Raw genomic sequence first — 12,320 nt, forward strand, 5'->3', positions numbered from 1 at the left:
GTGTACTGATGTGGCTTGATTCATTCACGTATCTTCTTTGCTATGTCTCAGTTTTGGCAGCTTTGATTTGCCCACTTCCTACCAGCGAGGTCAAGCCTCCACTGCATGCTTGAACAAGCAAGGGCTTGTTTTTTATTAGACAGTGTAGAACATCTTCACACAATCATGACAAGTCAGCTTACCGGTACTTGTTCAGTTGTTGTCCTGCTTCTTGGAAATCTTGATCTTGCTGTTCGCGGCCTCGTTGGCTTCGCTACTTTTTCTTCAATCTTTTCTCTTTTTTTTCGTGATTGGGACGGGACTGCTTTGCATGTATTTTTGATCCAAGGATTTTGAAGCATCTCATGCTCGATGATCGCCTGTGTTCAGCCACCTGCACCCTCTTGAAATATTGGCAGTGCTACTAGTATTTCAGAAATTTCAGGCAGTGGCGAGGAGAAGTAAAGCTGACGGAACAACGATCTAGCTAGTGGTACTCCTTGGTCATTACTTTGCTCCCCTATCGAGGTGTAATTTCGGAAAGGTCATGGAGATGTTTGCTGCACGCTCGCTTCTGAGGTTTCCCGGTGTGCTCCGTGGTGCGGTTCAGACACAAGCAAGTTTGTCTGCTCGCTGTTTCTCAGCATCGGCAGCTCGTCATGCTGTTTCTGCGGCTACAGTTTCTCTGCGCGCTGGCGTTCCGTCAGTAACAATACGTCTTCCAGGCTCGGATGATGCGTGCATGTTTGCCTGCCCTCCGTTGACGCATAAAGTCTCCGACTTGGTTCAAGAAATCAAAGCTCAGGATAAATCTATCGATGTCGTGTCAATTCGAACGTCAGAGGGAGAGGTTCTGGCTGATGGAACAACGACGGGAATTCTGCTTCGGTCAGATTTCGTTATCCAGCTGGATGGTGCCAGTTTTCCTGTGACTGTGCCAGAAGAAGTTCGTAACTGCGTTGAGCATCTGGACGACGTACGGTCCTTAGTGTCTCGACTGCACACAGCACTAAAAATTGCTGAATTTGATAAGACTCATCAGGAGTCGCTGAAAACTCGCCTGTCTGAGGTGGACTCTGAGCTGAATCCATTGCACAGCACATACGAAGATCTGGCAGCAAAGGCGCGCACCCGCAACAATGTTATGGTGTGGGGAGGCCTGGGATTCATGGGTGCTCAATTCGGCTTGCTAGCTCGGCTCACGTGGTGGGAGTACAGCTGGGATATCATGGAACCAGTCACGTATTTTGTAACGTACGGTACTGCCATCTTCTGCTACGCTTACTTTGTCCTCACACGGGAAGACTATACTTTCCCGGCGGCCCGTGATCGCAACTTCTTGCTCAACCTGCACAAATCGTTCAAGAAATCAGACTTCCCCGTCGAGAAGTACAACGAACTCATCAGTGAGTCGGCAAAGATCAGAGACGCATTGGAACGCATGAAGGACCCGGTTCAGGCACCGGAGGAGCTGCGCAAGCGCGAATCCTCTGTATGATGCTGATGGCTCTCGACTGAACATTAGTGGATGTTTGCATTGTGCGTGCATGACCTTTTTGCCTGACAAACCTAGCATTTTCCTGTCCGTTTTGCAGCCGTCTTGAATAGTTGTGATACGCTCTTCATCTGTGTACTACTGATATTTTCGTCTTACTCTCGTCATTGCTACTCTAGGCTGTTGGCTGTACAGTTTTTTCTCGCAAGCATATGCGGTTATCGTCACCGTATATATATAACCAACTTGCTGTGTATAAGCTTTAGAGCCTGTTCGAATTAATTGAGATTCTTGCTTTTTAATTCTGTGTACTTTCTTTTTTAGGAGCTGTGATGTAGATTCCACCGTCATTACCCATTAGCCTACATGCAGGTGCACATTGTTTCTCTTTTAGGTGCTGCAGCTGTTAGTTTCTTCTCGTTGTCCCCTCGTTTTAGCTCGCATCTCCGTTTGGCATATTTGAACAGCGTGCCATGTATTGGATCTTCTATCCGGACAATATCAGAACACATTCGAATGTTTCTTCGCGTGAAGTGGTTTTCAGAATGATTGTGGGTTGGAAGGTGGCATAGCGTCGCTTCAGCATTCTTACGGGCGGGAGGGGAAGCATTGTAAGATAAATTTTGAACATGTCATCGTCAAGTAAGTTCTCTACCTTGGGTTGTACAGTACTGTTGGCTTCTGTCCTGCATCTGATAAACGTGTTCTTCCTTGACTTGTAGCATTCAGCTGGGTGTTCTATGAGGTCTGGAGGAAAGACCAATCTGCTTCACGTGCAGCCAACCGCCTCAAGCCACTAGCCTCCTAATAGCACCATTCTAATTTCTATCAAGAACTGAAAACTTGGTCAATCACGAAACATACTTTATATGACGCCCGTACTTCCAAAACACGCTGGACATGTACACACTTAATTATTATCATTATTATGAAAATTTATAATAATTTGCTTCGGATGTTTGCATTTCTGTCGCTCAATCATGTGTCTTGCGAAGAAGTTGTGATACGTACAGCAAGCTAAAAAAAAACCTGGAGCAGACCAACAAATCAAGAATGTCAACAAGCTATAGACTCAAACAATCTGCTGTTTGTGCATGTGTGTTTGGTGTGATGTCAGTAACATCGCATGAAGATGGCAGAGAGCATGACTAAAGAATGTCAGTGCATGCGTCTAGGAAATGCAGGGGAAAATTGCATGCAAACAAAATTATATTCAGATTGGACCAGCCGACGAGGGAAAATTCGAAAAGAAGAAGAGAAAAGCCAGCAAGGAAAGCATATCATAAGCCTGTGATAACGAGTGCTAGGTTCTATTTTTGGGTGAAGTTTAGTTTCTGTGAATCGGAAGAGCATGAATATGTACAAGTGTGACAAGCTGAAGCTGGCACGATGGACAAGTTCAGTATCATTTTCAAATAGTCCTGTTGAGTTTCTTGCCAGCGATGATGTCCCGCATCTCATCGCTGGTCAGTGTTTCGTACTTGAGCAAGGCCTCGGCCAGAGCTTTGTGCTTGGCCTGGTTTTGTGAAATGACCGTCTTGGCATGCTGGTAAGCCTCCTGCACAACATGAAAATATGAGACAATAGAGTTTGAATATAAGGGCGATCTGGTACTTGACTTCAGTACAGGTGACTATCAAGTAAAGCAAGGTGGTTGGCAAGAGGTCAAAACACCGCCCAGCAAGCTCATTTGGACAATAGCATAGGATAGGAGCTCAATAGAATGAATGGCACATTGTATACACCAGTGCAAGACTGCAAACAACACACTGGACTCGCCAATCTGTCAAGATTTCCAAAGCATCACACTCACATCAACAGCCGCCTTCACTTCATCATCAACGGTCTCCAGTAATGCTTGGCTAACACCCTTTTCTCCGGTATTCACCACCCGACGACCAACCTTCACAAAGCAACATCCACACAGAACAAGGTTTTAAGAAAAAATACAATTGCTCTACTACTCCAAGTGCAAGAATATTTGTTTACCCCGCCCAAAAAAGTAAATAGGAAGTGCCCACTTTGCGGTAGCGCCCAACGAATGGATTTTCAGTCTTCTTGATCCTTACCCCTCTCCGTCGAAAGCTACGATAAAGGTAATGATGAGCAATCTCTCCTGAGTCCTATATCCGAATACACGATGACATGAATAACAGTAATACATGCCCATCTCACATACCTTATCGCTCATGCCCATCTGTGTAATCATGGCATAGGCCATACGAGTTGCAGTGTTGAGGTCACTGCCAGCGCCTACAACACAACAATGAAAATGCAACAAAATTACTATAATTTTAATATCAGCAAATGTAAGCACACACAAACAAGCACAACAAGAAGAACCATGTCATACAATACACTGTAACACAGTCATACATCTTCGTCACGGACAGTCGTATGGAACGATCAATCAGATATTAGATAGGCTCTGCTCCACATGAAACGTAGAGAACAAGAACAGGTGTCTCGTCTGGGATAGAATCTACGACCTTGGTGTTTTTGGTCCACATTTCTACGCGGAGATTAGGATCCCTGGTGGCACCCACACAAATGCGTACAGATCTGTTTGTATACTGGAGCAGGTCGTAAGAAAACTGCTACATTTGGAACGGGAAATTCCTGGTACACATTTCACGCTATTTCTTTGTGTGACGGTAGACTAGACCCAGAACACCTCCGTTGTGATACGTGAAGGCCAAGAATGCAAGTACTCAAATCTTCGCGCTACATTCCCGTCATGTAGAGCATAACCTCCCCTGTGTCCATAACTAACTTCACTAGCAACTCCCCGAAAGCTGGCCATCAATCAGATGGAGGCATGTGCTGTGGTAAAAGAACATCCGCGGACAGACAGATCCACTTACCCCCTGTGGTGCCGTTCGGCCCGAAAGCAATCTCCTCGCCCACAAGGCCTCCCATGCACATTGCCATCTTCGCCTTCATCTGGTCCTTGGTTTGATTCATGCCCCGCTCTTCATCTGGAAGGTTTTGTACCTGTGATCATCCCCATCCCAAAAGAGAGGCAAGAAAGAAACAACACCTTACCAGGTAGCACCAAGCAGCTGGGAAGACGAAACTTAACACTATTCGAATGTACAGTTGTGGAACTTGTGCAAAGGTGATCTCCTACCCAAAGTGCCAAGCTGGAGCTGCACCAGTTCCCAACACACCACTGTATTGTACATGTGCACGTCCAGCACTACCCGTACCACTTCCAGGGCGCCAGGGGCTGTGCAAGACTGGGGCGCCAAATGTGAAGTTTGGGTCAGATTTCACCCAGCACAACCGTAATATTATAGCGGTGGCATACATAACGTATTCATCTGACAGGTACTTGGTACATACCATTCCGAGAATATTTCCACGTGGTACAATGGTTGCTTTGTAGACCGGGTCACAGTCTAAGTAGGAAAAGGAAAGTAGAGAAAAATTAAATGATTTACTACCAGCAGCAGTGAAACTTCCGCTACAGCAAATTGCCGAAAGTACAAGCATTACAGGACAAACTAAAAGAGAAGTAAATCAACGCCTGTCCAATCATAATCAGTGACGGAAAAGCACACAGCCAAGTCTTTCTGTTCTACTTCAAAGCATCCAGGTCATGAAGAACACGAGCAAAACACGGCACAGCGTTAACATGGCATCCACACAAACATGCTCGCTGTCACTTACCCGGGGAGAGAAGACCAACCAGCGCATGGCCGGCTTCATGATAGGCCGTGCATCGGAGATCAGTTTGTGACTGCTTGCGACTCCGTGTCTCGGAGCCTGCACACCAAAGCACGCGCCACAAAGACAGACAAAACATATCATTAAAAACACAGTCCACACAGTGTCACAAGGCCCGTCAAGATACTGTAAAAGCCATATATATATAACGAAGTGCTAACTCTAACGAGTTAACGAGGAAAAATCTGTCGTTAAAATAGAAATCGTTATACAGAAATCGATACATATACTGTCCTATTGAGCGTTGAGAATGAGTGAAAATCGTTACCTTTGGTACTCGTAAACTAGTCAATTTTGGGAAATCGTTATATATGCGCCTCATTAGAATAATGGCTTTTACAGTACTTTGAGAAGTACACACCAGCAGCACAGGGCAAACAAATCACCATACCGAAGGGAACACGCACAGCCTATCACAGAAAAACGCCAAACCAGCCAGCAACTTCCAAACGAGCACAAACAAGAACAGTACTTACCCATCAAGACTTTGTCACGGGCAAAGTCGAAATGAACTTGCCGAATAATCTTGGAGCTGTCCATTGCCGCCTTGATGGCAGCCTGGTTAACAACGTTCTTCAGCTCGGCACCTACATGCGTAGAGTTGCAATGCAGACAGATCAATGCGATCGTTGAGGGTATACACAATCGAGGAGCACAACAAGAAAGAAAGAGAAATTCCACAGTCATCTCACCAGTAACTCTCTTCGCTCCTAGTGACCTAGAAGATTCATTCCCTCCAAATCTATCCTCGTGTGTGACCTCAACACATCCACAGTAAAATGGGTGCATGCTGCGCTCTGCAGTGGACATAGCCAGGCAACTTACCTGTGAACTGAGGCGTTCCTCGTGCAACAGTGGTCAGGTTTACATCTGAAGACAAAAAAAAACAAAGAGCCAAGGAAGGTTTAAGAACAAGTTTCACACTTCCCACCAGCAACATTTTTCAAATATTCCCACAAATACTTGCGATGTCTTTTCATTAATAAATATGGTGGTAAAGACACACCTGGCAATATGGCGGTAAACACACGCCTGCCCACACACGCTCTCTAGGCTGCAAAGTTCTGGCACAGAGCTCTCCTTCTCACCACCACCACCATCAGTTCGCGCCTGGCGCCTGGTCGATGCATGCGCTACTTGATGTACCAGCCTGCTATGCCGGATACCGCCAGTCATGCATCGACCAGGCGCCAGGCGCGAACTGATGGTGGTGGTGGTGAGAAGGAGAGCTCTGTGCCAGAACATTGCAGCCTAGAGAGCGTGTGTGGGCAGGCGTGTGTTAACCGCCATATTGCCAGGTGTGTCTTTACCACCATATTTATCAACCATAAGTACAGCTGCAGTGGTGTCTTCAACTACATTGTCTTTGCATTAGACGAAAAAAAACCCATCAATGGAAAGCACATAGTCAAGTATTTCTGTTCTACTTCAAAGCACCCAGGTCATGAAGAACCCAAGCAAAACATGGCATTCACAGCAAACACACAGAACATACCGCTGGAGAGATTCAAGCCCTTGGTATGCAGCTCCAGCATGGCAACGCGCCCCCGGACGTCAGGCAAGCCCACGTTGACGAGAGTGTCAAAGCGGCCCGGTCTGGTCAAGGCCTTGTCAAGCACTTGTGGTGTGTTGGTTGCGGCAATGACAATGATACCGCTGCGTTCCTGAAAGCCGTCCAGCTCAACAAGCAACTGATTTAACGTCTGCCTTGCATATGGATGATTGGGACTATGTGACCGCTGACCACCAACAGCGTCAAGCTCGTCAATGAAGATGATACATGGACTGTGGTCCCGAGCTTCAGCTGTTGTTAGGACATGAAAAGATAGATAGATAGATAGAGAGGCACAGAGTACATCAGATCAAACCTATGCCAAATTTGAAATTTCTTATTCAAAGGATTTGGGCCGAAACACTATGTAGAGAGAAACAGAAAGATCACAGACATCAGGTGGAGGCGAGGGATCCTTCTGCACACCGCTTGCCACACACACTTTCAATGCTTTCTCAAAGTGCACAAAGGTGCCTGGTAGACGGACGTGCCCGAATAAGGGGAGCTTTACTGGTACATACACAACCCTGACTTACAGAAAAGCTTGCGGACTCTGGAGGCTCCAACACCGACAAACATCTCCTCAAACTCTGCCGCTGAAGAGTAGAAGAAAGGTACGTTTGCCTCACCGGCCACGGCGCGTGCAAGCAGGGTCTTGCCGTTACCTGGTGGCCCAACCAGCAGCACACCTGCAAACAACAACAGCAAGAAAGACATGACAAGCTGCCTTGCACTGAGGCTATCCTTTGGACAACGATACCCGAGGAAAAACATATCATACAGTAACCACACACACATACCCCCTTCCCCCCCCCTCCCCTCCCCGACACACACAAGTGACATGCACGCATGCACACACACAGAGGCCATTCATACCCAACAACCATGCTGACTAAATGCACCACACACCTTTAGGAATCTTGGCGCCTAGTTCCTGGTATTTATCCGGGTTTCTGAGAAAGTCGATGACCTGCTTCAGCTCATCCTTAGCTTCCTCCACCTGTGCAGAAAGCACATAGGTTGAAACCAGAATCAATCTCATGCTGTAGTTGATATCATTGAACGAGACAGCAATAGCACTGTTCAGCCAGTGAGCCACCAAAACAACTAACAAGAAATGCTAAACTGGGTTTGTGCAGAGCAACAGCATTGCACATCAAGAAGGACTTACCCCAGCCACATCCTGGAAGGTGACTGACTTCTTATTGTCCTCAGGCATAATGCTCTTAGGAGCATCTAAAAGCACACACAAAAGAGCGCATGTATGTACAAGTAACAAGACTAGATCAAAAGGAAACACTGGACAGGGTACACAATGTATACAGAACACAAAGAATCCTGTACAACAAAATTGTAGCCTGTTCTCAGACCTTCAGGGAACACATTTCGTCCAGAACACGCCAATGAATGAATGATATCACAATGACACTACGCACAGGGTCTATAGAAATGTTTGGAGAGCTTGGAAACGAGTACGTTTCGAGCTCATAGCAAGTGTGACTGGGAATAAGCTCGTCAAACATGGTGGGGCATACTGGGAGACACAGCTACGAATTTGCCTACGTGCACTGCACTCGTTTCACAAGGCGTGGAACCTGCACAATCACCAATTTCATATTTACATCAGGCTGCTGCTACACTGTACTACCAGTGCACATGCACTGCATCGGCAAACAAAAACAAGACAGCACACATGATGAGCCACCTTAAACATCTCTTACTCGACGAGTACCGGTTAGCCACCACCAACAAGAAGTAGAGTTGCAGAGTTAATGCAAACGCCCACAGTACAAAGAACAGCATAACACCTGAGCATCACAACAGGGCACACAAGCAGGAAGCGAGATCAGACAAAGGCAGGTATAGCATTGGCATAATTATTATACGTTGAAACTTGAAATACAAGCACTTGAAGTCGCCACGCAACAGCACTGTCAGTCCCACCATACCACTCTCAGCAGGATATCATATATTATTAAAGTGCACAAGGAACACATGACAAAGACTTTCTAAGGATATTCTCCCAGGTTTAGTGAGTAAGTATGTGCGCGTGTGCATGGTATGGGCGAGCGACCCCGGGACTTAGATTCGGCACCACTACTAGCCCCTTGTTATCCCTTCTCTCTCAAGTAAGTTAGTTCGCCAGCCCGTATGAGGTCCAGGAGGCCTACACCAAGTCGGTGTACATCGAGGTCAAGGTCAAGGTCAAAGTGAGTGCGCTTGTGTGTACGTGTGCTTGTCGCATAAAGTAGATAGAAACAGCAACAAGTCACAAGCCTCGTCAACGCTTACTTCTACCGGAGAGATGAAGCTGAACTTTCTCCTTCTCCTTTGTTTCAGCAGCAGCGTTCCGAAAGCGGAAAAACCCTCGCTTCGTCTGGCGGAAAACAGATAACAACAGGGATATTGGATACAAGATCTTTACAATTGGCATAAGTAGAAATGACAGTGGGAACACAGCTATGAGTACATACTAAACGTGGAAGACACCCTGGACAGGATGCCATTTGTTTCCCATTCTCCAAGTATTTCACACCAAAGCAACCTCCCAAACTATCATCGACTAACTTAAGGGTCGTCACAAAAGTTTTCGTCTTGTCTCTGAAACGGACATCGTTCATTTCGTACTCGGACCCCTCATCTTCTCCCCCCCCCCCCCGAATTGAATGCAGCTTGCTAAGTTGGACGACGAAAATCACATGCATACATCTGAACAATGCAATCATGCTATCGTACCAACAAGGACACACCACAGCACAGGCAATGCTTCACAATGCTGGCTGATAAAACAGACAGGATGCTGTACAAAAAGCTAACCTTGGGCTCTGTTTCAAGCACACTTGACGCTATCTTCCCGGTCTTCTGTAACGCCTGCACCAAGAAAGATTGGGGAGAAACAGGAACATGTTTAGCTGGTCTAGAGAATGTTTATCAACATAATAGACAAGCTCAACAGAAGACACACTGGAGTGAGGTCCACGCAGTAGTCACCGATACATCAGTTATGGGCATGTTTGTGACGTCGCCTTACATGCATAACGAGTGCAGAGTAGCCCAAGGTTAAACATGCAAGAGCAACTACACACGTAGATGGAACAGAAGCTGCCGGTCAAGCCTTTCCCCACACCACACTGCCACAGCGGCACACACTGACAGGATGACTGCTGGCATTATGACCCGCACCGCACTGCGCTATAAGCACATACCTCTAGATAGTAGCGCGCACATTCACTGTTCACTGCATACTGGCCGCTCTCAAATCTCTCCACAACCCACTGGGGTTCGGTCTTCACAAGCTCCTGAAGTGCACAGAATCAACAAAAAGAGGGTTCTTCCAAAGAGGGTTCTTCCACAACAAATAAATAAACACACAAGAGAACATTATACTCGCGCATGTCGACAAATAGGAAATACCTACACTCAAGAGAGCTAAGAGATATTCGACCACCAGGCGGAAGTGATTTGAGCAAGACGGGCACAAGACAGCACAACGTATAAACCGCCCGATAGAGGAATGCAGGTACGAACTAGCTCAAACATGATAAACAATAATGGCACAGTTCGCATACAAAAGCAAGGGAGAATTGCATTTAAACGGCCCCTGCTCAAGTCGAGCGCAAACTTACATGCATGTAATCTGCCTGCATCTTGGCAACACGTGGATTACTATCTGCTTCCTCTTCGAGTGCAGCCAGCCGCCTATTTTGCATGATGGTGCTAAGTGGACGAGCTGAAAGCAAGAGAGAGAAAAAATAGGTAGAAGGCATACCCAGGGACCAATGAATCAAAAAGCAGCGTCAAGATGAGATCGCTCCGTATAAAGCCATCATTGACTTGGAGGTGCAGAGCTGAGCAAGGATGAGTGCTCCAAGCCAGTGCAATATTGGCCTGAGATATCTGCGTGTTCCGGGAGGCTTATCTCATCACCGCACAGGCTAGTTGATGTGCTTGCATTATGGAACAGCTGATGCCAGTAACTGGCTAGAGTTCAGACCGGAGTGTACAATGAAGTGCATGGATCATAAGTTCATAACAACATATGCAGTCGATGAGTCTGATACAATGCATACATCAAGGAGTTGCTTATACTTATAGCTGCAATATACCGCCAGCTTCGACAGGGAATTATGTGAAAGACTCGCTTAGAATGCTTATGTTAGTAAACGAGCTATGCACTGCATGGAGAAGTCGGGAACATAGTCACATACCAAATGACATGCCAGCTCGATTCTTCAGGACCGGGTGTACATCCGTGTGAAATCGGCGAATTCCAGCTTCCGTCGCCGAAAAGCCTATCAAAAGCAGACACAAGGACAGTCTCAAGGATACTCCATGTGTCTGTACATGCACACTGCCGATTGGACGTCATCAAATTAACTACACCAAGTCAATGGCAAGAGAAGTAGCGGCGGATAACACAGGGTACAAGTGCATTTCAGCCAAAAGGATGGTTGACAGGAAAACATACCATGGCTTGTGGAGATGCATGTTCACAGCGGCCTTGCATCAGTATCAAACAAACTCACAACTTGTATAGAAATACTTTTCACAAGAAAGTAGCATTTCGTCTTTTGATATCATGAAAGATGAAGACAGTCAGCTAATTTTCAGGAAATATTAAACCCCATCTGACGTACCATGCTTATTCTCAAAGAAAGTACGTGCGGATCGTGCTGTTGGTAGGAACATTGATCTACATGGCCGTTGAGGTCTGGCGAAATCTCCTACTTCTCGGCTCCGAGATTCAGCAGTCATCGTTATTGAACATTTCTGCAGCCAAAAATATAGAAACTGACTCAACAGCAGTTCATTTCTGAAAATCAAGTTTAGAGACTACCAACCGGTTCATCCGCCTTGGAAGCAGAACCACGCTGCCCTGGAGCTTGCGCGAGTGTTGAGGACAAACGCTTACATCGCTGTACTACATTGCCATGCAGCCAGGATGCTGTAGATGAGATACTTCCAACACTAGGAACGGCCGCCTACAGAGCAAATTTCACAAGTAAAATCTCTGTGATCCAAGTGTTCATTTCCAAACCAATTTTGAGCACTGAATATTCCCCGTACCGAAGGAACAATAGGTATGGTTGAAGACAGCATTTTAGAAGCTCTATAGGAGCATATCGATATACTCAGGTCTCAAATCTCTCTTGTCTTGAAACTCCAAACGAAACGTCTCTTTCAGTTCTACTCTTCCTGAAAATAATATTGTTATCTTCTCAGTTTCAAAGACGTCGATTCTGTGCTTATGCAAGACAGAGAGATTATGCATGCAGTTGCGCAATGACTTCTGGATACTTCGCACGGGTTTACCACCGGGTTTTGGGAAGCATCGATGCAGCTTTTCGCAATGACTTCATCAGAAGGGAAAATTTCGAAATTTCAACGGCTTTTCGCTTTCGCTAGCGGCAGGAATTCCCAGCTAAAACACAATGACGCCATCATCCTACTTGAAACTGAAGATGACATCATATTCATAAGATGAGTACGAGTGCTTCCAAAATGCACGGGTACGGGTACGGGTACAGTCGGGTACCCGGGCCATGCCACTGCACATCAGGGAGT

General features: G+C 46.3%; 3 protein-coding genes across 3 annotated transcripts in view; 2 read left to right on the forward strand and 1 right to left on the reverse strand.

Moving 5' to 3' along the window:
• LOC135814850 (spermine synthase-like) overlaps positions 1–2,543 on the forward strand; it is an 18,858-nt gene extending 16,315 nt beyond the window's left edge. The window contains exon 12 of the mRNA XM_065328038.1: positions 2,204–2,543. Within this exon, the coding sequence (XP_065184110.1) occupies positions 2,204–2,282 (79 nt within the window). The 3' untranslated portion in view covers positions 2,283–2,543. The remainder of the gene's footprint in view (positions 1–2,203) is intronic.
• On the forward strand, positions 291–2,007 carry LOC135814851 (calcium uniporter protein, mitochondrial-like). Its single transcript, XM_065328039.1, has one exon. It carries the CDS (start codon positions 527–529, stop codon positions 1,475–1,477), a length of 951 nt encoding a protein of 316 aa, XP_065184111.1. The 5' UTR covers positions 291–526; the 3' UTR covers positions 1,478–2,007.
• LOC135814849 (ATP-dependent zinc metalloprotease FtsH-like) lies at positions 2,373–11,981 on the reverse strand. The gene is made up of 21 exons (XM_065328037.1): positions 11,823–11,981; positions 11,597–11,737; positions 11,393–11,525; positions 10,964–11,047; positions 10,382–10,485; positions 9,962–10,054; positions 9,573–9,626; positions 9,048–9,132; positions 8,477–8,563; positions 7,927–7,991; positions 7,665–7,755; positions 7,292–7,444; positions 6,699–7,007; positions 6,029–6,073; positions 5,680–5,790; positions 5,147–5,242; positions 4,820–4,875; positions 4,339–4,468; positions 3,654–3,727; positions 3,288–3,377; positions 2,373–3,032 (listed from the first exon to the last, which is right to left on the reverse strand). Exons 1-21 carry the CDS (start codon positions 11,853–11,855, stop codon positions 2,886–2,888), a joined length of 2,181 nt encoding a protein of 726 aa, XP_065184109.1. The 5' UTR covers positions 11,856–11,981; the 3' UTR covers positions 2,373–2,885.
• Positions 11,982–12,320: the final 339 nt, after the last annotated feature.

Source organism: Sycon ciliatum, chromosome 4, assembly GCF_964019385.1.
Source record: "Sycon ciliatum chromosome 4, ocSycCili1.1, whole genome shotgun sequence".
Classification (NCBI taxonomy): domain Eukaryota; kingdom Metazoa; phylum Porifera; class Calcarea; order Leucosolenida; family Sycettidae; genus Sycon; species Sycon ciliatum.

What these genes read in the sequence shown, in the direction of transcription:
- LOC135814851 (XM_065328039.1), top strand. Translation starts at nt 527, where the DNA reads ATGGAGATGTTTGCTGCACGCTCGCTTCTGAGGTTTCCCGGTGTGCTC.
- LOC135814849 (XM_065328037.1), bottom strand. Translation starts at nt 11,855, where the DNA reads ATGCTGTCTTCAACCATACCTATTGTTCCTTCG. An exon ending in AGGAACGCCTCAGTTCACAG is followed by an intron (nt 5,791 to 6,028) that starts GTAAGTTGCCTG and finishes CTACGCATGTAG; the next exon opens with GTGCCGAGCTGAAGAACGTT. An exon ending in GCCGAACGGCACCACAGGGG is followed by an intron (nt 3,728 to 4,338) that starts GTAAGTGGATCT and finishes GTTGTGTTGTAG; the next exon opens with GCGCTGGCAGTGACCTCAAC.